Below are 26,004 nucleotides of genomic sequence, written 5' to 3' on the forward strand. Positions count from 1 at the left end.
CATATGAATTTAGCTATCAAAACTGATTATTTACCGATAATTCAGATCATCAATAGAATCAATAATTGGAAACTCTCTTTGCTGTTTGTCTTTATTCGAAATCAAACCCGTTCCGAGTAAAACATCGCATGACAAATTAATGGACTGACCTTATTTACTGCACGGAGCCAAAACGAACCTGAAAGTGACACTGTCGATGTTTCATCACCAGGTCTCTGTCATCACTAACAAAAAATACAAGTGAAGAGGTATGTTCAACTTGTCAGTTTCAGAAAACTTTGTTACAGAACCTATGCAAACGAACACAATGCATATATATATATAGATCCGGTAGCTCAACAAAAGATTATAGGCCTACTGAAGTGTTATTTACGTTTGAGAAAGATGCGCATATTGTTACGTTACATACTTGCCCGCAGGTAAGCCTATGAATCTGTGATTCCAGTAGGCTAAAAGGGTAGTTATGAGCCCAATTTAATCATTGTAAAAATGTCTTTTTAATCAGGATGACCTAATTATTAGAATAAAGATTTCTATTTCATTCCTGCACAAATATTCATGCATACATGTATATACCCATATACTGTCAATTTTCTTCTATTAATTTGTGGATTATAATTGTAGATAAAACAAAAAAGATGGAAGAAAACACACGCACAAAGCTATTGTGTGGATTATTAGATGCCAGCAAACTTGTACCGAAGTTAGAGAGCATGCTTCGCAGACTGCGAGCTATCTCAATACTGCTGATGATGCGTCGTGACAACACAAGGTCAAAGATTATACATACCATCCACAGTTTCCAAGAACAGCTGGCTGCATTTGAGAAGAGGGCTTTGGATGAAATGGAGGAAGTGTTTAGTGCCAAGTCAGAATACCTAGACATGTACAGGGAATCGGTGACTTGTGACATTGAGTCCCTACGCAGTTTGAGCAGTGAAGTTGAAAGTCTGCTGAGGTTCACCTCTGGTCCTTCATTGAAAAACCATGAAGTGCATGCGAAACGCTTAATTGAAGTGTTCAGGTATCACTACATTATTAGTCCCCTACCGGTGAAACCGGGGGGACTATAGGTATTGCCTGCGTCCGTCTGTCTGTCCGTCCGTCCGTCTGGTTAAAGTTTTGGTTAAAGTTTTATAATGGCACACCATTCACTTAATAATGGTATAAGGATGCTGTTTCTTTGCATAGAGGTTCTTTGGATGTGGGGCATTACTTTTTTATGGTTAAAAGTGAAAAAAATATTTTCATTTTTTAAAATTTTTGCCATATTATGAACTTAATTTTTTGCTCTGTATTCTTCAGGTTAAAGTTTTGGTTAAAGTTTTATATATGGCACACCATTCACTTAATAATGGTATTAGCATGCTGATTCTTTGCATAGAGGTTCTTTGGGTGTGTGGCATTACTGTACAGTAAGTTGAAAATGAAAAAAATATTTTCATTTTTTTGAATTTTTTTTTTTCCATAATATGGAATTAACTGTTTTCTCTGTATTGAATGCTTCACTGATGTGAGATTCTTTTGGAATACAATCAGTGTACTACTATGCTGTGCTATGCAGAATTATGTTTATATTTCAATCCAAGGCTGTTATTGCACATTTCAATTTAAATTCACTTTAGATTCTTTTACTCTTTACAGTAGACATACCAAAAGAATACCTGAATATCTTTTATGGGCAGGAAACATTGTTTAATCACCCCAATAGAGTTGAATTTATACATTGTTTGGAATGAACTTATTTTCATAAAATGATCATGTTTCAGTTGTAGCTAAACTTTTTTACTCAAATTTAGCTAAAGTTTTAACTTGGGGGCACCGGTAGGGGACATGTATTGGTTTAGCAATACTCACAGAATGCTTGTTTATTTTCAAAAAGAAAGTACAGTCAAACTTCAATGTTTCGAAGTTAATGGGACTAACAGAAAAACGTCGAAACAGCGGGACTTCAAAATTATTCATGGTTGACAATAGATCTTTGTTTTCTTGATAATTACCGTAGCTGTTAAGTTAACGTTATATGTCCTCGGTGTCTTCATGTCAAGTTCACATCGAAAAGTTTAGTCAATTTACCTCAAACACATCAAAGTAAAAAAAATATTTTTCATCAATTAAGCATTTTATTAATTAAACAAACGATGTTTCGTTTACAAAACAATTATATCGCGTTTCAAAGATAAAGCAAATGAAGCACAATGTACACTTATGTTGACGTTTTGGGGAAACAGCCGATATTCGGTGGTAAAACGGGCCAAACAAAAACACTGATAAGGTCACGTTACTAGCTCAGTGGGAATTTCCCTTAAGCCTAGTGGTAGGACGTTTGCCTTGAGATCGAAAGGTCGCCGGTTCGTAGCCCAGAATGGGCAGGGTATTTTTATTACTCCTTGATTCCTATTACAGATATTTTAATTTTGAATTTGTTTGCTTTACTAATAAAAGTTATCACTGTAGAACATTATTTTTTTCACACTTTTTTTTCCATTCCAGTATTTCCAGGTATATATCAAGTGTATCACCCTATGAACAGTGACAATTTGATTTCACTGAAATATATACATAAAGATCTGTTTTAATGATTATAAAACGGAAATCTCTCGCTGTTTAATCAATAAAGAAAAAAAGTTTTTACCATCAAAACTGACTATTTTTATAGTATTGGAATCTAGACTCAAATTCGGCCGCAATGTGGTCTGCTTATCAGGTGCGTTAATATTTTGTTTTAGAGTTATTTCCCCTTATATGTGAACATATGTGAACATAGTAAGCAATGGCATACTATTGACGATTGCTATCAGCTTGATGAATTTGTCATCAATTTATCAAAGTGCAATTTATCAATATTACGATGTATTGTTAAACCATTAGTGGCAATGATATCCAAGCCTCTCCTATAAAAAAACATTAATAAATATTTTCTAGATCACATATTATGTCAAATAGGCCTATATACATGTTAAATCCATGTCTGTGATAAATTATGTACCCCCTACAAATTCCTGGCCATCAAACCACTACTACCTCGTATTAAATATCCAACAACCCAAGCAATTATGTATGAAATGAAGATCAGGGTCAAATATATCTATGATGATAATCAAGTGCGCTTGCTAGACTCTCCCTTCATCAGTCATGGCTGTCAATACAATATATATGGCATTGTCGTAGAGCTTGTCTAGATTATTTAATTGCATATATATTGCAACTGTCATTTTGTAGGGAGGGGTATATCCTTGTACCTCTCTATCATAGTCAATAAACAATATCTTTATTCTGTGGATGTGGGGAAAACTATGCATGTTGTAACACAGATCCATGTGATATATTAACTGTTGTAGAAGCTATTGGGTTGGTTCAGGAGAAGTCGGGTTGTATACTTGGTAAATTCGAGTGTACCTTTGATGAATCTTTGATTTAATTTGCAGTGACCATGCATGACATGTAGATTGTTAAGAGTTGATAGCTGACTGATGGTCCTGTCTCTAAAACACCCAAACATCTGGTCTGAATGATGTTTTGATACCCTTCAATGCATTACAGTTTTAGCTCTTCTCTTCGAAGAAGAGGGAGAGCTTAAATGTTAATTGTCACTTCAGCGTCAGCGTCGGTTTTTCAAATGTTAAGTTTTTGGTGCAAGTGTTGAAAGCATAGTAATTCATGGTAATATGGTCCCTGCGGGGATTAAACTTTCCCTGCCGGAGTTAAACTAAAAGATTTTTTGGGGGGAAAACCAGATTTTAAAAATTTTTTGGACTTTAATATTTCTGCGTTAAGTTTTTGGTGCAAGTGTTGAAAGGTATTAATACATCACTTTATAATTGTACCAGGGAGCTGCTATTTGGCAATAGAGTCTCTATGGAGTAAGACAATCCCTTCCTGGAGTAAAACTAAAAAACATGGATTTTTTAGGTCACCTGAGACAAAGTCTCAAGTGACCTATTCTAATTGCCTTTTGTCCGTCGTCGTGCGTCCGTAAACAATTTACATTTTCGACTTCTTCTCCAAAACCCCTAAACCAAATTCAATGAAATTTGGCAGGAAGCTTTTATGGCTAAAGGTCAACCAAATTGTGAATTATATGGTCCCCACCCCCAAGGGGCCTGAGGGGCGGGGCTAAAAAGGGTCAAATTGACTAAAACTTCAAAAATCTTCTTCTCTACTCTCAGATATGGTGGAATCAAACACTCTTCATAGAAGGGTCTTAAGGTACTTTACCAAAATTGTGAATTTCATGACCCAGGGGTCTCACGTTTGCCCCTGGGGAGGGGGTAAACTTTACTATAGTTTATATAGGGAAATCACATTTTTGACTATAATTTGTTGGATTTCTATTGGAATTCATTCAAACTTGGTTAACATTATCAGCATGGGTAAACAGATTGATGGTATATACATGTTGGCCTTGACTGACCCCCAGGGGCTGATGGGCGGGGCTAAAAAGGGTCAAATTGACTAAAACTTCAAAGATCTTCTTCTCTACTCCTGGATATGGTGGAATCAAACATTCTTCATAGGTGGAATGGTCTTAAGGTGCTTTACCAAAATTGTGATGTTCATGACCCAAGGGTTTCACATTTGCCCCTGGGGAGGGGGTAAACTTTACTATAATTTATATAGGGAAATCACATTTTTGACTATAATTTGTTGGATTTCTATTGGAATTCATTCAAACTTGGTTAACATTATCAGCATGGGAAAACAGATTGATGGTATATACATGTTGGCCTTGACTGACCCCCAGGGGCTGATGGGCGGGGCTAAAAAGGGTCAAATTGACTAAAACTTCAAAGATCTTCTTCTCTACTCTCAGATATGATGGAATCAAACATTCTTCATAGGTGGAAGGGTCTAAAGGTGCTTTACCAAAATTGTGAATTTCATGACCCAAGGGTTTCACATTTGCCCCTGGGGAGGGGGTAAACTTTACTATAGTTTATAAAGGGAAATCACATTTTTGACTATAATTTGTTGGATTTCTATTGGAATTCATTCAAACTTGGTTAACATTATCAGCATGGGTAAACAGATTGATGGTATATACATGTTGGCCTTGACTGACCCCCAGGGGCTGATGGGCGGGGCTAAAAAGGGTCAAATTGACTGAAATTTAAAAATCTTCTTCTCAAGACCCAATTAAGATCAAATACTCTTCATAGGTGGAAGGGTCTTATGGTGCTTTACTAATTTTATGAATTTCATGACCCTGGGGTCACAAGTTTGCCCCTGGGGAGGGGGTAAATTTTACTATAGTTTATATAGGGAAATCACATTTTTGACTATTATTTGTTTGATTTCTATTGGAATTCATTCTAACTTTGTTAACAGTATCAGCATTGGATGACAGCTTAATGGTATACACCTGTTGGCCCTGACTGACCCCTAGGGGCTGATGGATGGGCTCAAAAGGGTCAATTAGATTAATTGAAATACTTCAAATCTCAGGTGACCGTTAAGGCCCATGGGCCTCTTGTTCTTTTTAAATCTGTGTTTTTTTTGTTTTTTTTTTGTTTTTTTTTTTTAAATCTTTGGACTTTGTGTTAAGTTTATGTTGCGAGTGTTGAAAGGCATAGTAATATAGGGTTATTAATCAGCCTATTCCATATTGGCCCTGTTATTAGGCCAAGGTCTGTCATATTGGCCCGAGGCCGCAGGCCAATTTGACAGACCGAGGCCTAATAACAGGGCAATTAAGGAATTGGCTGATTAATGACTCTTTTATTAATTAACTACTTGCATATTGGTAAAAATATGGAAAAATGCATATTTTTGCCAAATAACATTTAATGACAACAATACATGTAATAATCAGTTCAACAAATTTAATGACAACAATTAATTCAATAAAAACATTCTAACAAGAATCGTTATAATGAGTCAATTCAATTGATTTAATTTATTCTTGAGAGCTAAGACGATAGAGATCTAGAGATGGGAATATTTCATTTGTTTCTGTGGCGGCATAAGAGTGATGGTAATGTTACCTCCTGATATGTTTGCACCAGATAAGAGAGAGAAAAGGGCAGATAACCCTGTTCAGAATTTGATACTGTACTACTGGATGCTATCGAAAAACTGAGCCAATACGAGAAAACTGGGCCAATATGATATTGGCTCAGTTTTGCCCATATTGGCCAAGTTTTCCAGTTACATTGATTGGGCCGTTTTTTCATATTTTTACCAATATGCAAGAAGTTAATTAATAATACATGGTATTAGGTTCCCTGTGGGGGTTAAACTATTCCTTGCCGGAGTTAAACAGAAAATTTATTTTGGGGAAAAACAGATTTTAAAATTTTCAAAAGTGTTGAAAGCTAATAACACATCACTTTATGATTGTACTAGGGGGCTGATATTTGGTAAAAGAGTCCTTCTGGTGTTACACTATCCTTTCTTGGAGTGAAAAAGAATGTGAAAATGCTCACATTAGACAATTTATACCGGTCCACATTTTTCAAGGGAGACAACTCTCATAAGGATAATATTTTATCATAAAATTGAAGAAATAGGTCCAAAAGCAATTACAGTCAAACTTGTAATAGCGGACACCCTTATATAGCGGACACCTGTCCATAACGGACATTTCCAGGAATCCCCAATGAAAATCACTATATAAATATCATGTATATAGCGGACACTTTCCTAATGCGGACAGCGGACACTTATTTTTGTCCGTAAAGTTGTTAAAAAATCTGTATAACGGACACGTGAAACCATAGCCGTGTTGATATTTGTGTGTAAAACGTTTCTAAATAACAAGCAAAGCCTTAATTACTCAACTCCCCTGGCAGCAATGCTAACTTAGGAAGCCACTTCATCAGTCACTAATTGTCCTGTTACCTGTAAGTTGCTGTAACAATGGGCAGTAATTACAAGAGAGTGACCGATCGCCATCGGCAGAGGTGTTTGTTTACTCAACCCCACCGGTGACAGCGAAGCTTATAGCCATTCAACCATAGCCTAGACAACAAGAATGGTCAGGGGGTAATTAAATCATTATCAAGACCAACAAAAGAGGGACAAAGCAATAGTGATGTCTGTCATAATTGTTTTACTTACAAAATCAACCGTATGCAAATCTGACAAGGCAGGCACATGGTTGTCAGCCGCCATTTTCTCACACTCGGAACTCCTCTGAATATGACTACGTAACATATTAAGAACAGCTGAAGAGTTCCGAGTGTCTTTGTATACACTATACTGTCTAATTGACTGAACCAGAAAACGGTATTTATTAAATTAAATCCCTACATGGATTTCAGAAAATATGTCTCAAAATAAATGCTTAGGGATTATAATCATCAGAGGAAAATGCACTTTCATTTATAAAGAGTTAATGTTGTAATAGAAAAGATATTTCAAACATATTTATTTTCCAAAATATTGAGGATTAACAAAAATAGTTTTACACTGATAAGAATTACCTTTACACTTTTGACTATGTTGAGTATTTGTCTGAATAGATATTCAGTATAGTATGATATTGTGAAGATTTGTTTTGAAACTATAGGCTTAATATAAATTATTAGAAATATCAACTTCAATTTTTGTGTCAGATGAATGATTGAAAATTAAGCATTTATCTTTAATTTTTTGTCTTTTATTCATTTGTTTAAGTGTTTAAATATAATAAATCAGGAGACATATAGTGTACTATAAACAGACTTTAGTTTGTTTCTTCGTTTATAAGGGACATAACTCGTTGAACCTCTATATAAAGGACACCTCTCTATAAAGGACACTTTTGTCTTGTCCCTTAGGTGTCCTTTATAGACAGGTTCGACTGTACATTTGTATTTAATATATTCATTCAGTCTACAACAGCACAGCTTGTCTCTCTAATGTTTGTCAATAAATAATTTATATATATATATATAAATTGGTATGGTTTTGAAAATTGTATGAATTCACAAAACACAATCTGATCAAGTAAACAATATAAATATTATTAATGCAATTTCCGAAACTATACCAATTGATATGGCTTATGCCATACCGTTGCGTCCGTCGTCCGTCCGTCCGTCAACAATGGACTTCTTCTTCATAACCACACATCAGATTTTGACCAAATATGGTCAGAAGCATCCCTATGGGTAGGGGACTCGGATTTGTACAAATGATGGGGCTGACCCCCTGGGGGCCTCTGGGGCGGGGCCAAAAGGGGTAATTTTTGCACTATTTATATAAACGACTTCGTCTCTGAAACCAAGCAATGGCTATCACTCATATTTGCCTGGTAGCATCACTATGGGATGGGGATTCAAAATTGTGCAAATGATGGGGCTGACCCCCCAGGGGCCTGAGGGGCGGGGCCAAATGTGGCCAATCTGGCTATATTGATATAAACGACTTCTTCTCTGAAACAAAGCAATGGATATTGCTCATATTTGCCTGGTAGCATTACTATGGGTTGGGGATTCAAAATTGTACAAATGATGGGGCTGACCCCCCAGGGGCCTGAGGGGCGGGGCCAAATGTGGTCAATTGGGCTATATTGATATTAGCGACTTCTTCTCTGAAACCAAGCAATGGATATTGCTCTTATTTGCCTGGTAGCATCACTATTGGGTGGGCATTCAAAATTGTACAAATGGTGAGGCTGACCCCCCGGGGGCCTGAGGGGCGGGGCCAAGAGGGGTCAATGTGGCTGAATTGATATGAACAACTTCTTCTCTGAAACCAAGCAAGGGATATCGCTCATATTTGCCTGGTAGCATCCTTTGGGTAGCGATTCAAAATTTTATAAAGGAAGGAACTGACCCCCACTCCCCCCGGGGTGCAGAAGGTGGGGTCAAAAGGGGTCAATTGGTTTAAACAACTTCTTTTCTGAAACTAAGCAATGGATATCACTCACATTTGTGTGGTAGCATCCCTATGGGGTTGTTCCAAAAGTTAATTTTATTTCATGGATTAATGCATTTTTAGGTCACCTGAGACAAAGTCTCAAGTGACCTATTCTAATCCCCTTTTGTCCGTCGTCGTGCGTCGTCCGTCGTGCGTCCGTAAACAATTTACATTTTCGACTTCTTCTCCAAAACCCACAAACCAAATTCTATAAAATTTGGCAGGAAGCTTCTATGGCTAAAGGTCAACCAAAATTGTAAATTATATGGTCCCCACCCCCGCAGTGGCCTGAGGGGCGGGGCCAAAAAGGGTCAAATTGACTAAAACTTCAAAAATCTTCTTCTCTACTCTCAGATATGCTGGAATCAAACACTCTTCATAGATGGAAGGGTCTTAAGGTGTTTTACCAAAATTGTAAATTTCATGACCCAGGGGTTTCACGTTTGCCCCTGGGGAGGGGCTAAACTTTACTATAGTTTATAAAGGGAAATCACATTTTTGACTTTAATTTGTTTTATTTCTATTGGAATTCATTCTAATTTTGTAAACATTGTCAGCATGGGATGACAGTTTGATGGAATGCACCTGTTGGCCCTGACTGACCCCCAGGGGCTGATGGGCGGGGCTAAAAAGGGCCAAATTGACTGAAATTTCACAAATCTTCTTCTCTACTCTCAGATATGATAGAATCAAATACACTTCATAGATGGCTGGGTTTGAAGGTTCTTTACCAAAATTGTGAATTTCATTACCCCGGGGTCTCAAGTTTGCCCCTGGGGCGGGGCTAAACTTTACTATAGTTTATATAGGGAAATAACATTTTTGACTTTTATTAGCTCACCTGGTCCAAAGGACCAAGGTGAGCTTATGCCATACCGTGTCGTCCGTCCGTCCGTCCGTCCGTCCGTCAACAATTGACTTATTTGACTTCTTCTTCATAACCGCTGATCGGAATTTCACCAAATTTGGTCAGAAGCATCCCTATGGGTAGGGGACTCAAAATTATACAAATGATGGGGCTGACCCCCTGGGCGCCTCTAGGGCGGGGCCAAAAGGGGTCAATTTAGCTATTTTGATATAAACGACTTCTTCTCTGAAACAGAGCAATGGATATCTCTCATATTTGCCTGGTAGCATCACTATAGGTGGGGATTCAAAACTGTATAAATGATTGGGCTGACCCCCCTTGGGGCTGATGGGTGGGGCCAAAAGGGGTCAATTTGGCTAAATTGATATAAACAATTTCTTCTCTGAAACTAAGCAGTGGATATTGCTCATATTTGCCTGGTAGCATCACTATTGGGTGGGGATTCAAAATTGTACAAAGGACAGGGCTGACCCCTGGGGAGCTAAGAGGCGGGGCCAAAAGGCATTTTGGCAGAATCGATGTAAACAAATTTTTATCTGAAACTAAGCCATGGATATCTCTAATATTTGCTTGGTAGCATTCCCTTGGGTTAAGGATTCAAAATTGTACAACTCACAGGGCCAACCCCCTGGGGGCTCAGGGACGGGCCAAAAGGAGTCAATCTGGTTAAATTGATATAAACAATTCCTTCTCTGAAACTAAGCAATGGATATCACTCACATTTGTATGGTAGCATGGTCATGGGGTGGGGATTAAAAATTGTACAAATTTTGAGGTTGACCCTCCAGGGGGCTGAGGGGTTGAGCCAAAAGGGGTCAATTTAACTAAATTGATATGAACAACTTTTTCTCTGAAACAGCTCATATTTGACTGGTTTGACTGGTAGTATCCTTTTGGGTAGGGATGCAAAAAAAATCAAAAAAAAGGAAGGGACTGTTTATTGTTTCATATCTCATACAATCCAGGTGAGCGATACAGGCCCTCTGGGCCTCTTGTTTTGATTTCTATTGGAATTCATTCTGGTTAACATTTTCAGCATGTAATGAAAGTTTGATAATATGCATATGTTGGCCCTGACTGACCCCTAGGGGCTGATAGGGGGGGGGGGGGGGGGGGGCAAAAAGGGTCAATTAAATAAACTGAAATATTTCAAATCTCAGGTGACCGTTAAGGCCCATGGGCCTCTTGTTTGACATCAAATCCTCACGTAGCCATATAAAATGCCTATGATATATTGACAAAGCAATACCAGTGACAAATATACTTAATCATCATTCTTGTTTCATATCTCATGAAGTCCAGGTGAGCGTTACAGGCCCTCTTGGCCTCTTGTTGAAAAACATATATGCGAGACGAGCTACATGTATGTTGTTCTCCAACAGCTCTTGTTGACCAGTTGTGATCCCGTTTGTCTGTATTAAAACTTCAATTTTATTAGCTGACCTGGTCCGAAGGACCAAGGTGAGCTTATGCCATACCGTGGCGTCCGTCTTCCGTCGTCTGTCGTCCGTCCGTCATCCGTCCGTCGTCCGTCCATCAACAATTGACTTCTTCTTCATAACCACTGATCAAAATTTGACCAAATTTGGTCAGAATCATCCCTATGGGTAGGGGACTGAGGGGCGGGGCATAAATGGGTCAATATAGCTATATTGATATTAACGACTTCTTCTCTGGAACCGAGCAATGGATATCACTCATATTTGCCTGGCAGCATCACTTTGGGGTGGGGATTCAAAATTGTACAAATGATGGGACATACCCCCTAGGGGCCTGAGGGGCGGGGCCAAAATGGGTCAATATACCTATATTGATAATACCGACTTCTTCTCTGAAACTGAGCAATGGATATCACTCATATTTGCCTGGTAGCATTACTTTGGGGTTGGGATTCAAAATTGTACAAATGATGGGGCTGACCCCCAGGGGCCTGAAGGGCGGGACCAAATGTGTTCAATTGTGCTATATTGATATAAACAACTTCTTCTCTGAAACCGAGTAAAGGATATTGCTCCTATTTGCCTGGAAGCATCACTATGAGGTGGGGATTCAAAATTGTAAAAATGGTGGTGCTGACCCCCTAGGGGCCTGAGGGGCGGGCCATAAATGGGTCAATATAGCTATATTGATATTAATGACTTCTTCTCTGGAACCGAGCAATGGATATCACTCATATTAGCCTGGTAGCATCACTTTGGGGTGGGGATTCAAAATTGTACAAATGATGGGACTGACCCTCTAGGGGCCTGAGGGGCGGGGCCAAAATGGGTCAATATAGCTATATTGATAATACCGACTTCTTCTCTGAAACCGAGCAATGGATATCACTCATATTTGCCTGGTAGCATTACTTTAGGGTTGGGATTCAAAATTGTACAAATGATGGGGCTGACCCCCAGGGGCCTGAAGGGCGGGGCCAAATGTGTTCAATTGTGCTATATTGATATAAACAACTTCTTCTCTGAAACCGAGCAAAGGATATTGCTCCTATTTGCCTGGAAGCATCACTATGAGGTGGGGATTCAAAATTGTACAAATGGTGGTGCTGACCCCCTAGGGGCCTGAGGGGCGGGGCCAAAATGGGTCAATATAGCTATATTGATATTAACAACTTCTTCTCTGGAACCGAGCAATGGATATCACTCATATTTGCCTGGTAGCATCACTTTGGGCTGGGGTTTCAAAATTGTACAAATGGTGTGGCTGACCCATGGGGGGCCTGAGGGGCGGGGCCAAGAGGGGTCAATTTGGCTAAATTGATATGAACAACTTCTCCTCTGAAACTAAGCAATATATATTGCTCAATTTTGACTGTGAGAATCGCTTTGCGGTAGGGATTCAAAATTGTACAAATGGTGGGTCTACCTCCCTGGGGGCTGAGGGGCGGGACCAAAAGGGGTCAATTCGGCTAAATTGATATAAACAACTTCTTCTCTGAAACTAAGCAAAGGATACTCATATTTGTCTGGTAGCAACCCCCTAGGGTAGGGATTCAAAATTGTACAAATGACAGGGCTGACCCCAGGGGACCTAAGAGGCGGGGCCAAAAGGGGTTATTTTGGCAGAATTGATATAAACAACTTTTTCTCTGAAACTAAGCAATGGATATCTTTAATATGTGACTGGTAGCATTCACTTGGGTTAAGGATTCAAAAATGTACAAATGATGGGGCCGACCCCTTGGAGGCTGATCATGAGGGGCTGGGCCAAAAGGGGTCAATTTGGCTAAATTGATATGAACAACTTCTCTGAAACAGCTCATATTTGACTATTAGCATCCTATTGGGGTAGGGATTCAAAATTGTATAAAGGAAGGAGCTGACCCCCCAGGGGGCAGAGGGCAGGGTCAAAAGGGTCAATTGGTCTAAACAAGATCTTCTCTGAAACTAAGTAATGGATATCACTCACATTTGTGTGGTAGCATCCCTATGGGGTCGTGCCAAAAGTCAATTTCATTTCATGGATTAATGCACCTTTTGGCATTTTTAGTATTAAAATAAAACCAATGTACATGTACCCATATAAAATGCTTATGATATATATTGACATAGCAATACCAGCGACAAATATACTTAAGCATCATTCTTGTTTCATATCTCATGAAACCAGGTGAGCGATACAGGCCCGCTGGGCCTCTTGTTATAAGTTTTTAATAATAGCTAATTCAATTTATTGAAACTTGCTATAGTAATTAATAAGACCTGAATGCATGATTTCTATTTGTTTTTAGGCTGAATTTGTAGCCTTTTGAGTTTGTAATGCATATTTATGTTTTTTTTTCCAAATACTTTTTGGGGCCGATTATGGAATCCATTCCCAATTAAAATTATTTCATATTAAGCCAAATTACCCACAATTGCAGTTTACTCTTGCGTGTTCTTCAGATATTGATGTAAAAGGACTTTTTTCCAATCTGGTGACAGAGAAAACCTCTGAACTGGAGTACTGTTAATGATGGCAGGAATACAGTGAGTCTAGATATATTCTATGTATAATGTACATGTTTCAGCTTGGTGCTCAACAACAACGTTGTGGATTTAGATGTGGATGATGATATTGACTGTCTAGATTTTGTTCAGAACATGGAAGCAGAAGTGCTACTTAATCTCGGAAAGGTTGTGTCATCATATAATCCAGAAAACTGCCCCCAGGTGGCTGTACCGGGTAGTCCAAATGAAAGTGGAACAGACGTGGATCAATCTGACGATCTAGACTTATCCAATACAACAAACAAATCAGAAAGTGATCAGAAGAGCCCAAATGTTACATGTTTAACTGATCCAGTAACAACCAAGACAGAGCAGTTAACAGAAAGAAAATTTAAACTTGCAGGTAAAAGATTGAAGAATCTTCATAGTGAAAAATCATCCAGAGACATTGTTTTATCAGATGAACAAGAAAAAGTTGAACAATTTTCAGAAAGAAAATTAAAACTTACTGATAAAAAGTTAAAGAATCTTGTCACTACAGATATGAAAAAATCATCAGAGGTGTCTAGAGACATGGTTATGTCAGACGGGCCAGAAAAAGTTGAACAATTTTCAGAAAGAAAATTAAAACATACTGGTAAAAAGTTAAAGAATCTTGGTACTACAGATATGAAAAAATCATTGGAGAGAGACATGGTTATATCAGATAAACAAGAAAAAGGTGAACAAATACCAGAAAGAAAATTCAAACTTGCTGGAAAAAAGTTAAAAAATCTTGGTAGGCCTACTATAGATATAAAAAAATCCTCAGAGGGACCAAAGGATTTGATTATTTCAGATGAACAGGACAAAATTGAAGTTAGTCAACCTTTAACATATTCGTCTGTGGTCAAGTGTGAGAATGCTCAAGTTGTGTCTGGTGTAAGCAATAAAGACCATGTGAATAACACTGAAGTTGAAGAATTTAATATGAAAAAACCAATTGTAACTTCTCAACTCAAAGAGACTGAACAAGAAGTACAATATGTCAGCTCAGAAGACAGGAAGCGATGGAGAAAGTCTCTGGATGATATGTTGACTAATGTCCCAAAACCAGCTTTCAAAGTAGCTGCAGAGCTGTTAATGAATATCAGTAAAGATAGCAAGGAGTCATCTGATCTGTTGACACAGGAGGCTGATGAGAAAAATAAAGAGGTGGAGGAGGAAGAAGAAGAAGAGGAGGGAGAGGAGCAGCAACAGGAGGCTACTAAAACTTCTGATGTAGAACTCTTCTTGGTACAGACTGCAAATATTTGCCTGTCCAAAGAAGCCAAAGGTATGGAATTGTTTTTCTCTCCCAGTATAAGATTTAGGCCTCATCCTGGCAATTATACATGTATGCAATGTTGTTTTTCCGCAATGAAATTATCAAAATTCCAGAAATCTGTACAATCTGTAAGGGAATGACATTCAGCAACATAATGTTCTCCATTTTCCCATCAAACACTAACTACACATGTCACAAAATCCCCAATTTCTCTCAGTTGGCAATTTTCCAAAAATGGCCAGGAAAAACACTAAATCTTGTTTAGTTACTAGTTCACCTGGTCCGTCGGTCATCCATCCGTCCTTCTGTCAACAATTTAACAAAAACATCTTCTTAATTACTGATTCGGAATTTAACCTGATTTGACTAGAACATCTCTTAGTGGTGAGGGATTCAAAAAGCTACAAATGGTGGGGCTGACCAAAAGCGAACAATTGTCTATAGCTATAAACAACTTCTTCTCTAGAACTATTGCACAGGATATCGTTCATATTTGATTGAAGCATCCCTAGGTTCCTTGATGTAAACTAAGTATTTATTGACCAATTTACATAAAATTCAGTCAAGATATTTAAATTCTCAAAAATACATACTGAGGTCAAAAACCAAGGTCAAAGGCCAAGGTCATTAAACCAAAAGGTCAAGGTAAATTTTGTGTCTTCACTGATGAATATTTTGTTGGTTGGAATCGAATAATGAGTCAACTGACCAAAGATCAAGATCACTAGTCAAATGTCAAGGTCATTTGGGTCCAATGGGAAGTGTTTGCCATCCTCACTGAAATATCCAGGTGAGCAATACAGGCCCTCTGTTTTTTTTTTTGTTTTTTTTTTATATATATACAGTATATATAATGCATAGGATATATCATATAAAATAATGATTGTATTTAACAGTATCCTTTTACTACTGTTTAGATATTGTCAAATTATCAGTTTTGAAAATTGAGAATGATGATCAGGACTTCTGAACAGACACCAGTTTTTATACATAATATTAGAAAATGCTGTTGTTTTTTCTAGAAGAGATCAATGACAAATCCAGTATGCAGTCTGTCCTTCCAAACAAGGAGATCATGCTTGCACATGATGAAAACGTATGGAGTTATAACAGTAACGTCTATTATAAAATCTGGCATAGTGTGTCCATGAATGCATTTCCATATAAAGTAATTCTTGTGAAATTTATACTAAAATGTTTCTGGTTTACTAATAACACCCTGATTATTAATTACAACATAGCTACAATATCAACAAATTGCAAATTGAAATTAAAAATGATAATGAATTATTTTGAAATGAAAACAAAAATATTTAAATATTACTCATGTTTTAGGTTGTAATGGAGGATATGGTTTGGGAAGAGGAGATGAATGAAACAGTAACTGATCAGGTGGTTCCCGACTCTCAACTAAAGGACCCTGCCCATGGTATGTTGTGTTGAATATTGGGTGGTTCCTAACTCTCAACTTAAGGATCCTGCCAAATGCCAATGGTATGTTGTGTTAAATATTGGGTGGTTCCTAACTCTCAGCTTAAGGATCCTGCCAATGGTATGTTGTGTTAAATATCGGATGGTTCCTAACTCTCAACTAAAGGACCCTGCCCATGGTATGTTGTGTTGAATATTGGGTGGTTCCCAACTCTCAACCAAAGGATCCTGCCCATGGTATGTTGTGTTAAATATTGGATGGTTCCTAACTTTCAACTAAAGGATCCTGCCCATGGTATGTTGTGTTAAATATTGGGTGGTTCCTAACTCTCAACTTAAGGATCCTGCCCATGGTAGGTTGTGTTAAATATTGGATGGTTCCTAACTCTCAACTTAAGGATCCTGCCCATGGTAGGTTGAGTTAAATATTGGATGGTTCCTAACTCTTAACTTAAGGATCCTGCCCATGGTATGTTGTGTTAAATATTGGGTGGTTCCTAACTCTCAACTTAAGGATCCTGCCCATGGTAGGTTGTGTTAAATATTGGACGGTTCCTAACTCTCAACTTAGGATCCTGCCAATGGTATGTTGTGTTGAATATTGGGTGGTTCCTAACTCTTAACTTAAGGGTCCTGCCCATGGTATGTTGTGTTGAATATTGGGTGGTTCCTAACTCTTAACTTAAGGGTCCTGCCCATGGTAGGTTGTGTTGAATATTGGGTGGTTCCTAACTCTCAACTTAAGGATCCTGCCCATGGTAGGTTGTGTTAAATATTGGGTGGTTCCTAACTCTCAACCTAAGGATCCTGCCCATGGTATATTGTGTTAAATATTGGGTGTTTTCTAACTCTACTTAAGGACCCTGCCCATGGTATGTTGTGTTAAATATTGGATGGTTCCTAGCTCTCAACTTAGGGACCCTCAGCTCTCATATTTCCCTCGGGCAAGCCCTCAGGAAATATGATACCTTCGGGTAAACAAACCTTCATATTACCCTGCATCCAGGGCCATAAATGCATAATATAGCTACTGTAAGACCAGTGACTATACTTTATCTTTATCTTTATAGCTGTGGACTTTTCTCTCCATATATCAGATGTCCATGACAACTCTGAGTATGCTCTGAGAAATAATGAGAAGGAAACATCACCAACAGGTTCCAAGCCAATACAGAAAGTGTACGATCAGCCAAAAATTGTCCAGGAAAGTAAACGTGACCCAAAAATAGAATCCACACATTATATTCCAACCATCAAAGAGTTCATTCAGAAGAATGTGGAAAATCGAGGTATTTACTAGCACAAAAGAAACTACTACATAGCAAAGTCATGTATTTCTGAACTGCAAATATTAAATGTTTTACAATAAAGTTTAAAGTTTTTATACTTATTCGGTACAATGTTGGCCATTAATTTGAGCTTATCTGCTTAAAGGGATAGTCAGCTTGAAGTCATGATATTTTATCAGTAGCATGCTGGGTTGAAGGGGAGTTAAGTTTGTTCAGTATAATACCCTTGACCCACATTAAAGGTCAAGAAGTGGAGTGATAGTCAAATGTATCAAGATACATTTATGTCACTGAATATCCTACAGTCTTGGCTTGTTATTAAGATAGTAAATGTGATTAATTTGAAGGGGTATTTAAGATTGGTATACAAATCCATAATGTAAGTGATCAGTCTTGAAAGTAGTATGAATACAGTTAATGATGTTCCCAGCAAAATTTCATTCATTTCATACTACATTTAGTACATATGTAATCTATCCATTTTTCCCAGAATAACCTCCAGCTTACATTGATTATTTGAAAAATCTAAATAAGTGGCAATAAATTGTATTAAAGGAAAGTCTCATAATTGAATAAATCACATACATGTATGTCCTGTTGTTTTTAAGGTCAAATATATTGTATCCTGCTATCCATAAATTTCAAAGTAAACCTTGGTATTTGAATGTATATGTATAATAAAAGATGATGTGAATGAATATATGAATTATGAAGTTAATTGTTCCTATACCTCTAGGTGGAGCTGCAGTTCCAGCCAAGCTGGAAGTAAGGCTTGGTCACCCAGGAAGAGGGTCTGGAGACTGCCTTCATTTCCCAATTGGAGTGACCACAGATTTAGAAGGCAACATTCTTGTAACAGACACTGGAAACCATTTGGTCAAAGTTTTTGATAAAGATGGCATCTTCAAATATACCATCGGCGATGCGGTGAGTATTGGTGCCACTGCCTGCAAATACATACCATAAGTACATACGCAAAAATGAAAAAAAAAAAGAAAAATTTGAATACTTTCCTGAATCCTTGTATGTATTGTATCTTGTGAATTATTACTGCAAAAATAAATTCATTGTAATGTATTTATAATTGGTAATCATATAGCTTTTACTTTGGACAGATGGTACCTGCTTTTACACGTCCCTCTGCTATTGTGGTAAATGCTGAAGGAAAGATATTTGTGAAGGATGATATTTGTATCCATAAGTTTACCTCCACTGGCAAGTACCTGTGTAGACTTGGAGCAAGGAAGTTCAGCATGCCGTATGGTACGTGTTACAGAATTGGTACCCAACAGCTTAAGGTTCACCAGCCTGTTAAAAAAACCAGTGCATTTTGTGCTGGAAGTACTGCGCTATTATGACCAGCTGATTACATTCCCTAAATTGTTGCTCTGCACCGATTGATCATTGCGCTAATATGATTAAATTTAGTAATGTGCCATAATGGAAATGTATAGTATTTAGAAAATATAGCCCTATAATTATTGATACACCTGTCTGTACGAAGTCTTGTTTCTGCAAAATAAACATGTGAGCTCTTGTTGCTTGAATTGAATTTACTTCGTAGACTACTTTCTAAATGTTTGTTTTGGATTCAGCGTTCGAATTTAACGCTCGCACACTCGCTAAATGCGAGCTGATTTTTCATTTTGCGAGTAGAAAATTGTGGTACTTGCATTTTTCTGCGAGTGCATATAAATCCTGGTAAAACCGACACACATAATAAAACATCGACGAAAACTTGAAACAAAAACCGACACACAGACAATGCATTATCTTGGTGACGCTTGTACACAGCACTCGTTAGTTTCAAGCGTCTCAAAGACTACGATATACATGAATATATTGTAATGGAAAAGAAAGAGTTTCCGAGAAACAAAGCACGTTTCGCTTTGAAAATACAACATCATCGGTAAATGTTTTGTTCTTACTTGAAATTCTATCAGTACTTACTGTTTTGTCCATTTTCTAATTTAACAAGTCAACTTCAGATATGACAAAAACAAAATGAAATTTTTAAACGAAAAATTCGTTTTTTTTCCGAATCACGTGTAGACTATGTTGTAAAATCATGATGGACAGGGAATAGCATTTTAATTAGATAGAATTTTATTAATACTTATTTCATTATTAGTCAAAGATTTTATGACAAATCATACATGATTAAATCAAATGAAATGACTGATTTTTTTTTTCTTGAAAATAAATTATTAACATGTAATTAAAAAAATATATAGAATCAAAATCCTTTAATATTCATTGGAAACAAAAAACAAAAAGATTAATTGTATTTTGTCTCAAATAAAAACTTTATTTGAAGCAAGTAAAGATTATTTATCATAAAACATCTGTTATATTTAATGTTAACACATAATTTCAAAATTGCGAGTAAGCTTGTAATTTTGCGAGTTAAAATTTTATCCACTCGCAACAACGTGCGAGTTACTAAAAAAGTTAAATTCTACCCCTGGGATTGTTTTAGCCAACCATCAGATGGTGGGCTATTCAAATTTCTCTGATGCCACGTCTGTGGTACGTCTGAAATCCGTCAGTTGTCCTTTTGTCATCCATCTGTAAACCTTGGTACAGTATTGCTTTTTCTCGAAAAAGCACTGAAGGGATATTTCTTAACCTTCATGTGTATGTTCCCCTTGGTCCCTTATTGTGCCAATTCAATATAGTTCTGCGGTTGCCGAGTGGTTAAGGTGTCCCAACATTTTATCACTCAGCCCTCCACCTCTAGGTCGAGAGTTAGAAACCCACGTGGGGCAGTTGCCTGGTACTAACTGTAGGCCAGTGGTTTTTCTCCGGGTACTCCTGCTTTTCTCCACCTCCAAAACCTGGCATCTCCTTAAATGACCCTGGCTGTAATAGGAGTTAAGCGAAATAAACAAAATCAATATTTTTGTTTATATTTTTGATCAGAAAAACAAAATGGCTGACAGGCAGCCATTTTGGATTTTGAATAGTGGAAGCTTGGTATCACTATTTCTTGTAAAGCACTGGAGGGATATTCCTCAAACTTCATGTGTGGGCTCCCCTTAGTCCCTAGTTGTACAACTTCAGTTTAGATTTTTGATCAGAAAAACAAAATGGCCTACTGGTGGCCATCTTGAATTTGAGAGTTGAAGTTTGTTATCGCTATTTCTTGAAAAGTACTGGAGAGATATTCATCAATCTTCAGGTGTAGGTCCCCCTTGGTCCCTAGTTGTGCCAATTTGATTTAGATTTTTGATCAGAAAACCAAAAAGAATGTCAGGCTGACATAGAACCAGTAAAGATCACTCAATGGTGGGCACCAAGATCCCTCTGGGATCTCTTGTAGTATTTGTCCTATGTATCTTAAATATTTACCTGAAATCTGAATTTGATTAATGCAGTAAGTGTTTCACTTAAAATATGTACTGTTCTTAACAAAATATTTGACAATTTACTTATATTGAGACAGTATTAATGCTCATTAACAGGATTGGCTCTGACTTCGAAAGGGGACCTTGTAACATTGGACGTATGTCCAGGAAACTCACGGATTTTCGTCATCTCTCCTGATGGATTCTATGGAACCAGTTATCCATTTGAACCCCTCATGAACTGTAACTATGAAAGTAAATGCAGGTTCTTAGCTGTACACAATGACACTTTGTATGTGTCTGACCTTGGTAAGTCCATTTCACATTTAACAGTTTTAAAATGAGCCATAGGATCTTCGTTTTTTCTTCAGAAAAGCATCATCTGTTAAATATTATAATGCGAAATGAAAGATGGCATGAAACTTTCTTTTACCTTGAATATTACGTAAGAAATGCCTGACGATAGTGTAAAGTGTTACTGTTTTTGGCAGTGACTGCCCCATTATCATCATTGCTACCAACAGTTCACTTTGAAGTTTTGCTTTCAGATTCGTTGCTCAAAATGTAAAAGTCATACTTTAACCAAACTTGGCTTATGGTTAGATCACATAGTGGACGTCTCAACACAGCCTTCTTTTACAGAATGTTTTTCAGAAATTACGGTCTAGTGTCTAGAAATTAAGCTTGCTGGGATTCTGGACTTTTAAAGTATTATGTTTAGCTCAGTTTCTCAAAAACCAAACCTGGAATATAGATAAGTAGTAGTATGGACGTAAAACACACCCTACAGATTACATGAATTTCAATTTTTTGCTTTATTTTTTAGTTAAAAACCTTGCATTTTAATACATTGAAGTAAAATATATAGAGGATATCTAACAGTGTTTTCAGTAATACCAAATATATTTCACGAGTGGGGCTAATATTTTGATATTTTTCACATTTCAGAAAGAATTAGTTTCGGGGTAAAAATGAAAATTTATATTTATATTCCATTTTGGTTGTTTTTGGAAAATGTATTGAAATTTTAGTGAATTTTGGAATTTCCTTAAAACTTAATTTACTGAAAATTAGGACATGTGCAACATACAAACATAAATACATGTAATTATTATTGTATGTTGAAAATCGGTAGACGATAATTATTATCAATATGGTAATGATAAGTCATGGTCCGGTGGCACAGTGGTAACACACTTGCCTTTCACCTAGGCGGCCAGGGTTCGATTCCCCGATCGGACGGGAAAAGGTATATGGCGTCACCTGCCCGACCACGGGGGTTTTCCTCAGGTATTCCGGCTTCCTCCCACAGTAAGACCTGTCCTGCACTTCCATCGGGGCTAACAAGCGGGATTAATATAAGTGATATAACTTGTTTCTCAATTATTGTAAAATGAATCAAGTTTACGTTTTACATAACAATGAGGCAAAAAATAATTGTCAATATGTAAGGTATTTTTTAGCCTACCATCATCAGATGGTTGGCTATTCAAATCACCCTGCATCCGAGGTCTGTCTTCTGTCTGTAACAATTCTTGTTATTGCGATTGCTTGAATTCTTGGGTTTTGACTCACTTCAATTGCGGCAGTTTACTTCTGTCTGTGGATGCCAAAAGTACTTCCCTACCTGGACGAGTGTTGATTATATTGGAATGTACAACCAGTAATCTGCATCCCACTAGTGTTACAGTGGCAGTGATTGGTTGTACTTGAAGTACTCAGAGTTCAAATTAAAAATGAAGTTCATCCAATGGAGGGTGTAAAAAAATCCCTATGGGATCTCTTGTAAAATTGACAGTGAGGTAGCCACCAGCTACTACAAACAGACACCACATTAACATGACCATGTCTCTTCACTGGGTGATAGCCAATGGATGTCCATGAAACCTTAGAGGCAACTGTTCGGTATGAATTGAATATATACAGTCTACCGTCATTATCCTGTAATCTTTTGTTCACAGCAATTTTGGCAGTATAACAAAAGTGACTGTAGTATCGAAATTTGATGAAATACAATCAAAATGTGTAGTATCGAAATTTGATGAAATACAATCAAAATGTGATAATCTGACTCCCTAATTTATTTGGGTAAAATACATAGAAAAATTACAAATTGAGCAGCGGTAAGTCTTTTTAAAGACACATAATTATAACATACTGAGACTAGTATTGACAATTATGACACAAATGGACACAATATGAGTAGAAATCACAAATTGTTTTATTACAAAAACATTGTGCACATATCTCTAAATACTTATTGATCTGTTCAGCTTACTATTTACCTGTGCCAGAAGAAACGGAATATTTCCACTCTCTGATAATAGAACATTCAGGGAGTTCCACAACAACCAATATTGGCAATAACAATGCCAATATGGAGCTTTTATATATTTTATCATATGGCGAATGACAGTATACAAGGGTTACAAACTTATTGAAGGAATTATATATAGCGAGGAAATCTGTTCTGGGAGTTTAGGTGGCGTAGGAGAGGGTGGCGATATTATCAGGTGGTGATAGATTGAGGAGAGCACTGTATATGTTAATTCTGAAAGATCTCAGAACCTTAACCTTTTTGAAGAAGACCTTATAACGTAATAGGAAGTTGATTGAGATGATGCAGTGTGAAGATTGAAGTTTCTTGATGCTGGTTAGGATGCTTCATTCATCAACTTCTAAATCATTAACACGGTTAAGTGTCTCATTTTACTCTTCTGTATACAGGTTTAAACTGTGTTTACATCACTGACCTTTTTGGCCGGCTGCTCCAAACCATTGGTCATTCCGGCCATAGACTTGGCCTCTTCTCACAAGCAGCTGGCATTGCATTGGACAAAGATGGTCATATCATTGTTGCAGATAGCAGAAATGAACGGATCCAGGTAACATACTAATTATCTTTTCAGATTTTAAGTAAATTTGTTGTTTCATTTTGCAATCTTCAGTAATTCTGTGTTAATTAATGTTGTGCATTTGAATTATTGAATGCAAAAATGGGATAGATAATTGATGAATAATATAACTCGCAAAATATCAGAGCGCTGGTATATGATTACTAAACCTAAGGTGTTGGTTGTTGTGTAAGATGATGACAGCATCATTTCACTGTTGTGTATCAATAGTAAAATAAGATTAAGTTAGTAAATTAACACTATCGATCTGTGGTGTGACTTCAATTTTCCCCAATTGTTTCTACTACATAATGTTTGTTGCTAATTGGGACCATGTTAGCGATTGGATTTCTTAAAAAAAACATGGTTTGGTAATTAATACAAATCATTATGTTGCTCCAGGACTATAAAAACCATATATTGCGATCTAATAGATTGCATTTGGTGCTGTTTTCCAGATTTTTAGACCTAATGGAAGATTCCTGGGTGTTCTAGCACTGAGTGACCCACATATTCGTCCCTCCGGCATCCACCTGACAAGGGATAGAGGACTTGTTGTAGTAAACTTTACAAATCATGAGGTCAGAGTTTACAGGCTCTGTGTTCAGTGATGGAATTAAAGGCAGTATATCCAGTAAATATATATCTATCAGTATTCAATGATAGGCGGATCTGATTACAGGCTAACTGGCCAGCTATAATGTATTTGAGTCAGTGTGCAATGATACAGTGTTGGAATCACTGGCAATATGACCAGTAATATGCCTGTCTCCATTCAACCATAGGAGGAACAGTTTACTGGGTACCCGATTGAAATCTGTGTGAAGTGATATAATTGAAATGTATTTGAGCCAGTGATATGACTGACCGAGGAACAAGTTACAGGTATAATGATCAGTTATTAATTAAAATGTATTTGAGACAATGTGCAGTGTCAATACAGCGAAAAGATATTGGAGCATGAAGTGATATAAGTGAGGAACATATTAAAGGAATAATGACTGGTGTTCAGGAGTCAGTGTTCAATGATGGAATTACTGGCAATATGGCCAGTTAATATCTATGTCTGTCTGTATTCAGTAATAGGAGGAACAGTCAACTCTGTATTGGAGTCAATCTGTGTGTATGAGTGAGGAACAGAATACATGCAAAATGGTCGGTTAAAATGTATCGGGGTCAGTGTAGAGTATCAGTCAGTGTTCATTGATAGGAGGAATAGATTACAAACAAAATGACCATGCAGTTAGATAATTATGTGATGGAAAAGTCAGAGCGAACAATATTAAGATGATTATGTGATGGAAAAGTCAGAGCGAACAATATTAAATAATTGTACTAATCCAGAAGAGGCATGATTATCTTTACTTGTACAACTCTGGTCCTTTCACAAGATTCAACAAGGGAGAAATAATTTGACATGCAAACACTAATGTGTGTTTAGTAAGATTTACTGGCATACTATTATTATCTTTCATTGAATTTCATTTGTTTGTTCAACAAGAAAGTAGTGCATTTCTTCTTTTATGTTGATTTAGCTTTAATAATTCATTATATCTCGAGCTCCAGATCCCTGCATACATGCACTCTTAGTAAAGGTGGTAATATATTGCAATATATGTCCTTGTGTGAGTGTCTGTTCCACAGAGCAAATATCATTATGAGAAAAAGGTATTGTATTTCATAAACCCCTCAATGAATTGAGTTATATTCGCTGTGTAGTATCCTAACATCAGTTTTTACAACCGATTAGAATTCATTCATCAGTTTAGATTAAAGGGTCAAAGGTCAGAATTTGGTCAGAAGTCCTAACGATATCTTATCTACCAGAACTGGATCTGTTTTTAGGTATGAAAACTGCATGTTCATGACACCCGCCAGAAGTTGTTAACGAGTATAAAGAATTTTTGATCACAGAAAAAAAACACCTGCATTCCTTAACTAGGTTTATACAATGTTCTATTTCAAAGGTTGATTTATAGACTTGTATATAGATTTGATATTTCAAAATCTGTTGAAATATTTTGTTGTGTTGAACCACAAGGAAAGTGATTGTTTGTTCTATTGTTCAAGGTTGATTAAATATATGTAATGTTGAA

The 26,004-nt window shown here is 37.1% G+C and overlaps 1 protein-coding gene across 1 annotated transcript; it reads left to right on the forward strand.

Annotated features, from left to right (window-relative positions):
• On the forward strand, positions 1–26,004 carry LOC117339786. The gene is made up of 11 exons (XM_033901496.1): positions 1–248; positions 625–1,024; positions 13,722–14,956; positions 15,970–16,043; positions 16,283–16,376; positions 17,449–17,667; positions 18,404–18,594; positions 18,783–18,930; positions 21,132–21,323; positions 23,742–23,899; positions 24,367–26,004. Exons 2-11 carry the CDS (start codon positions 639–641, stop codon positions 24,517–24,519), a joined length of 2,850 nt encoding a protein of 949 aa, XP_033757387.1. The 5' UTR covers positions 1–248; positions 625–638; the 3' UTR covers positions 24,520–26,004.

The sequence above is a fragment of the Pecten maximus genome, chromosome 12 (genome assembly GCF_902652985.1).
Source record: "Pecten maximus chromosome 12, xPecMax1.1, whole genome shotgun sequence".
NCBI lineage: Eukaryota > Metazoa > Mollusca > Bivalvia > Pectinida > Pectinidae > Pecten > Pecten maximus.

Bases quoted from the DNA above. Each gene is read 5' to 3' on its own strand.
- LOC117339786 (XM_033901496.1), top strand. From the start codon at position 639: ATGGAAGAAAACACACGCACAAAGCTATTGTGTGGATTATTAGATGCC. The intron at 1,025-13,721 runs GTATCACTACAT...TACATGTTTCAG, and splicing joins CGCTTAATTGAAGTGTTCAG to CTTGGTGCTCAACAACAACG. The intron at 18,595-18,782 runs GTGAGTATTGGT...TACTTTGGACAG, and splicing joins AATATACCATCGGCGATGCG to ATGGTACCTGCTTTTACACG.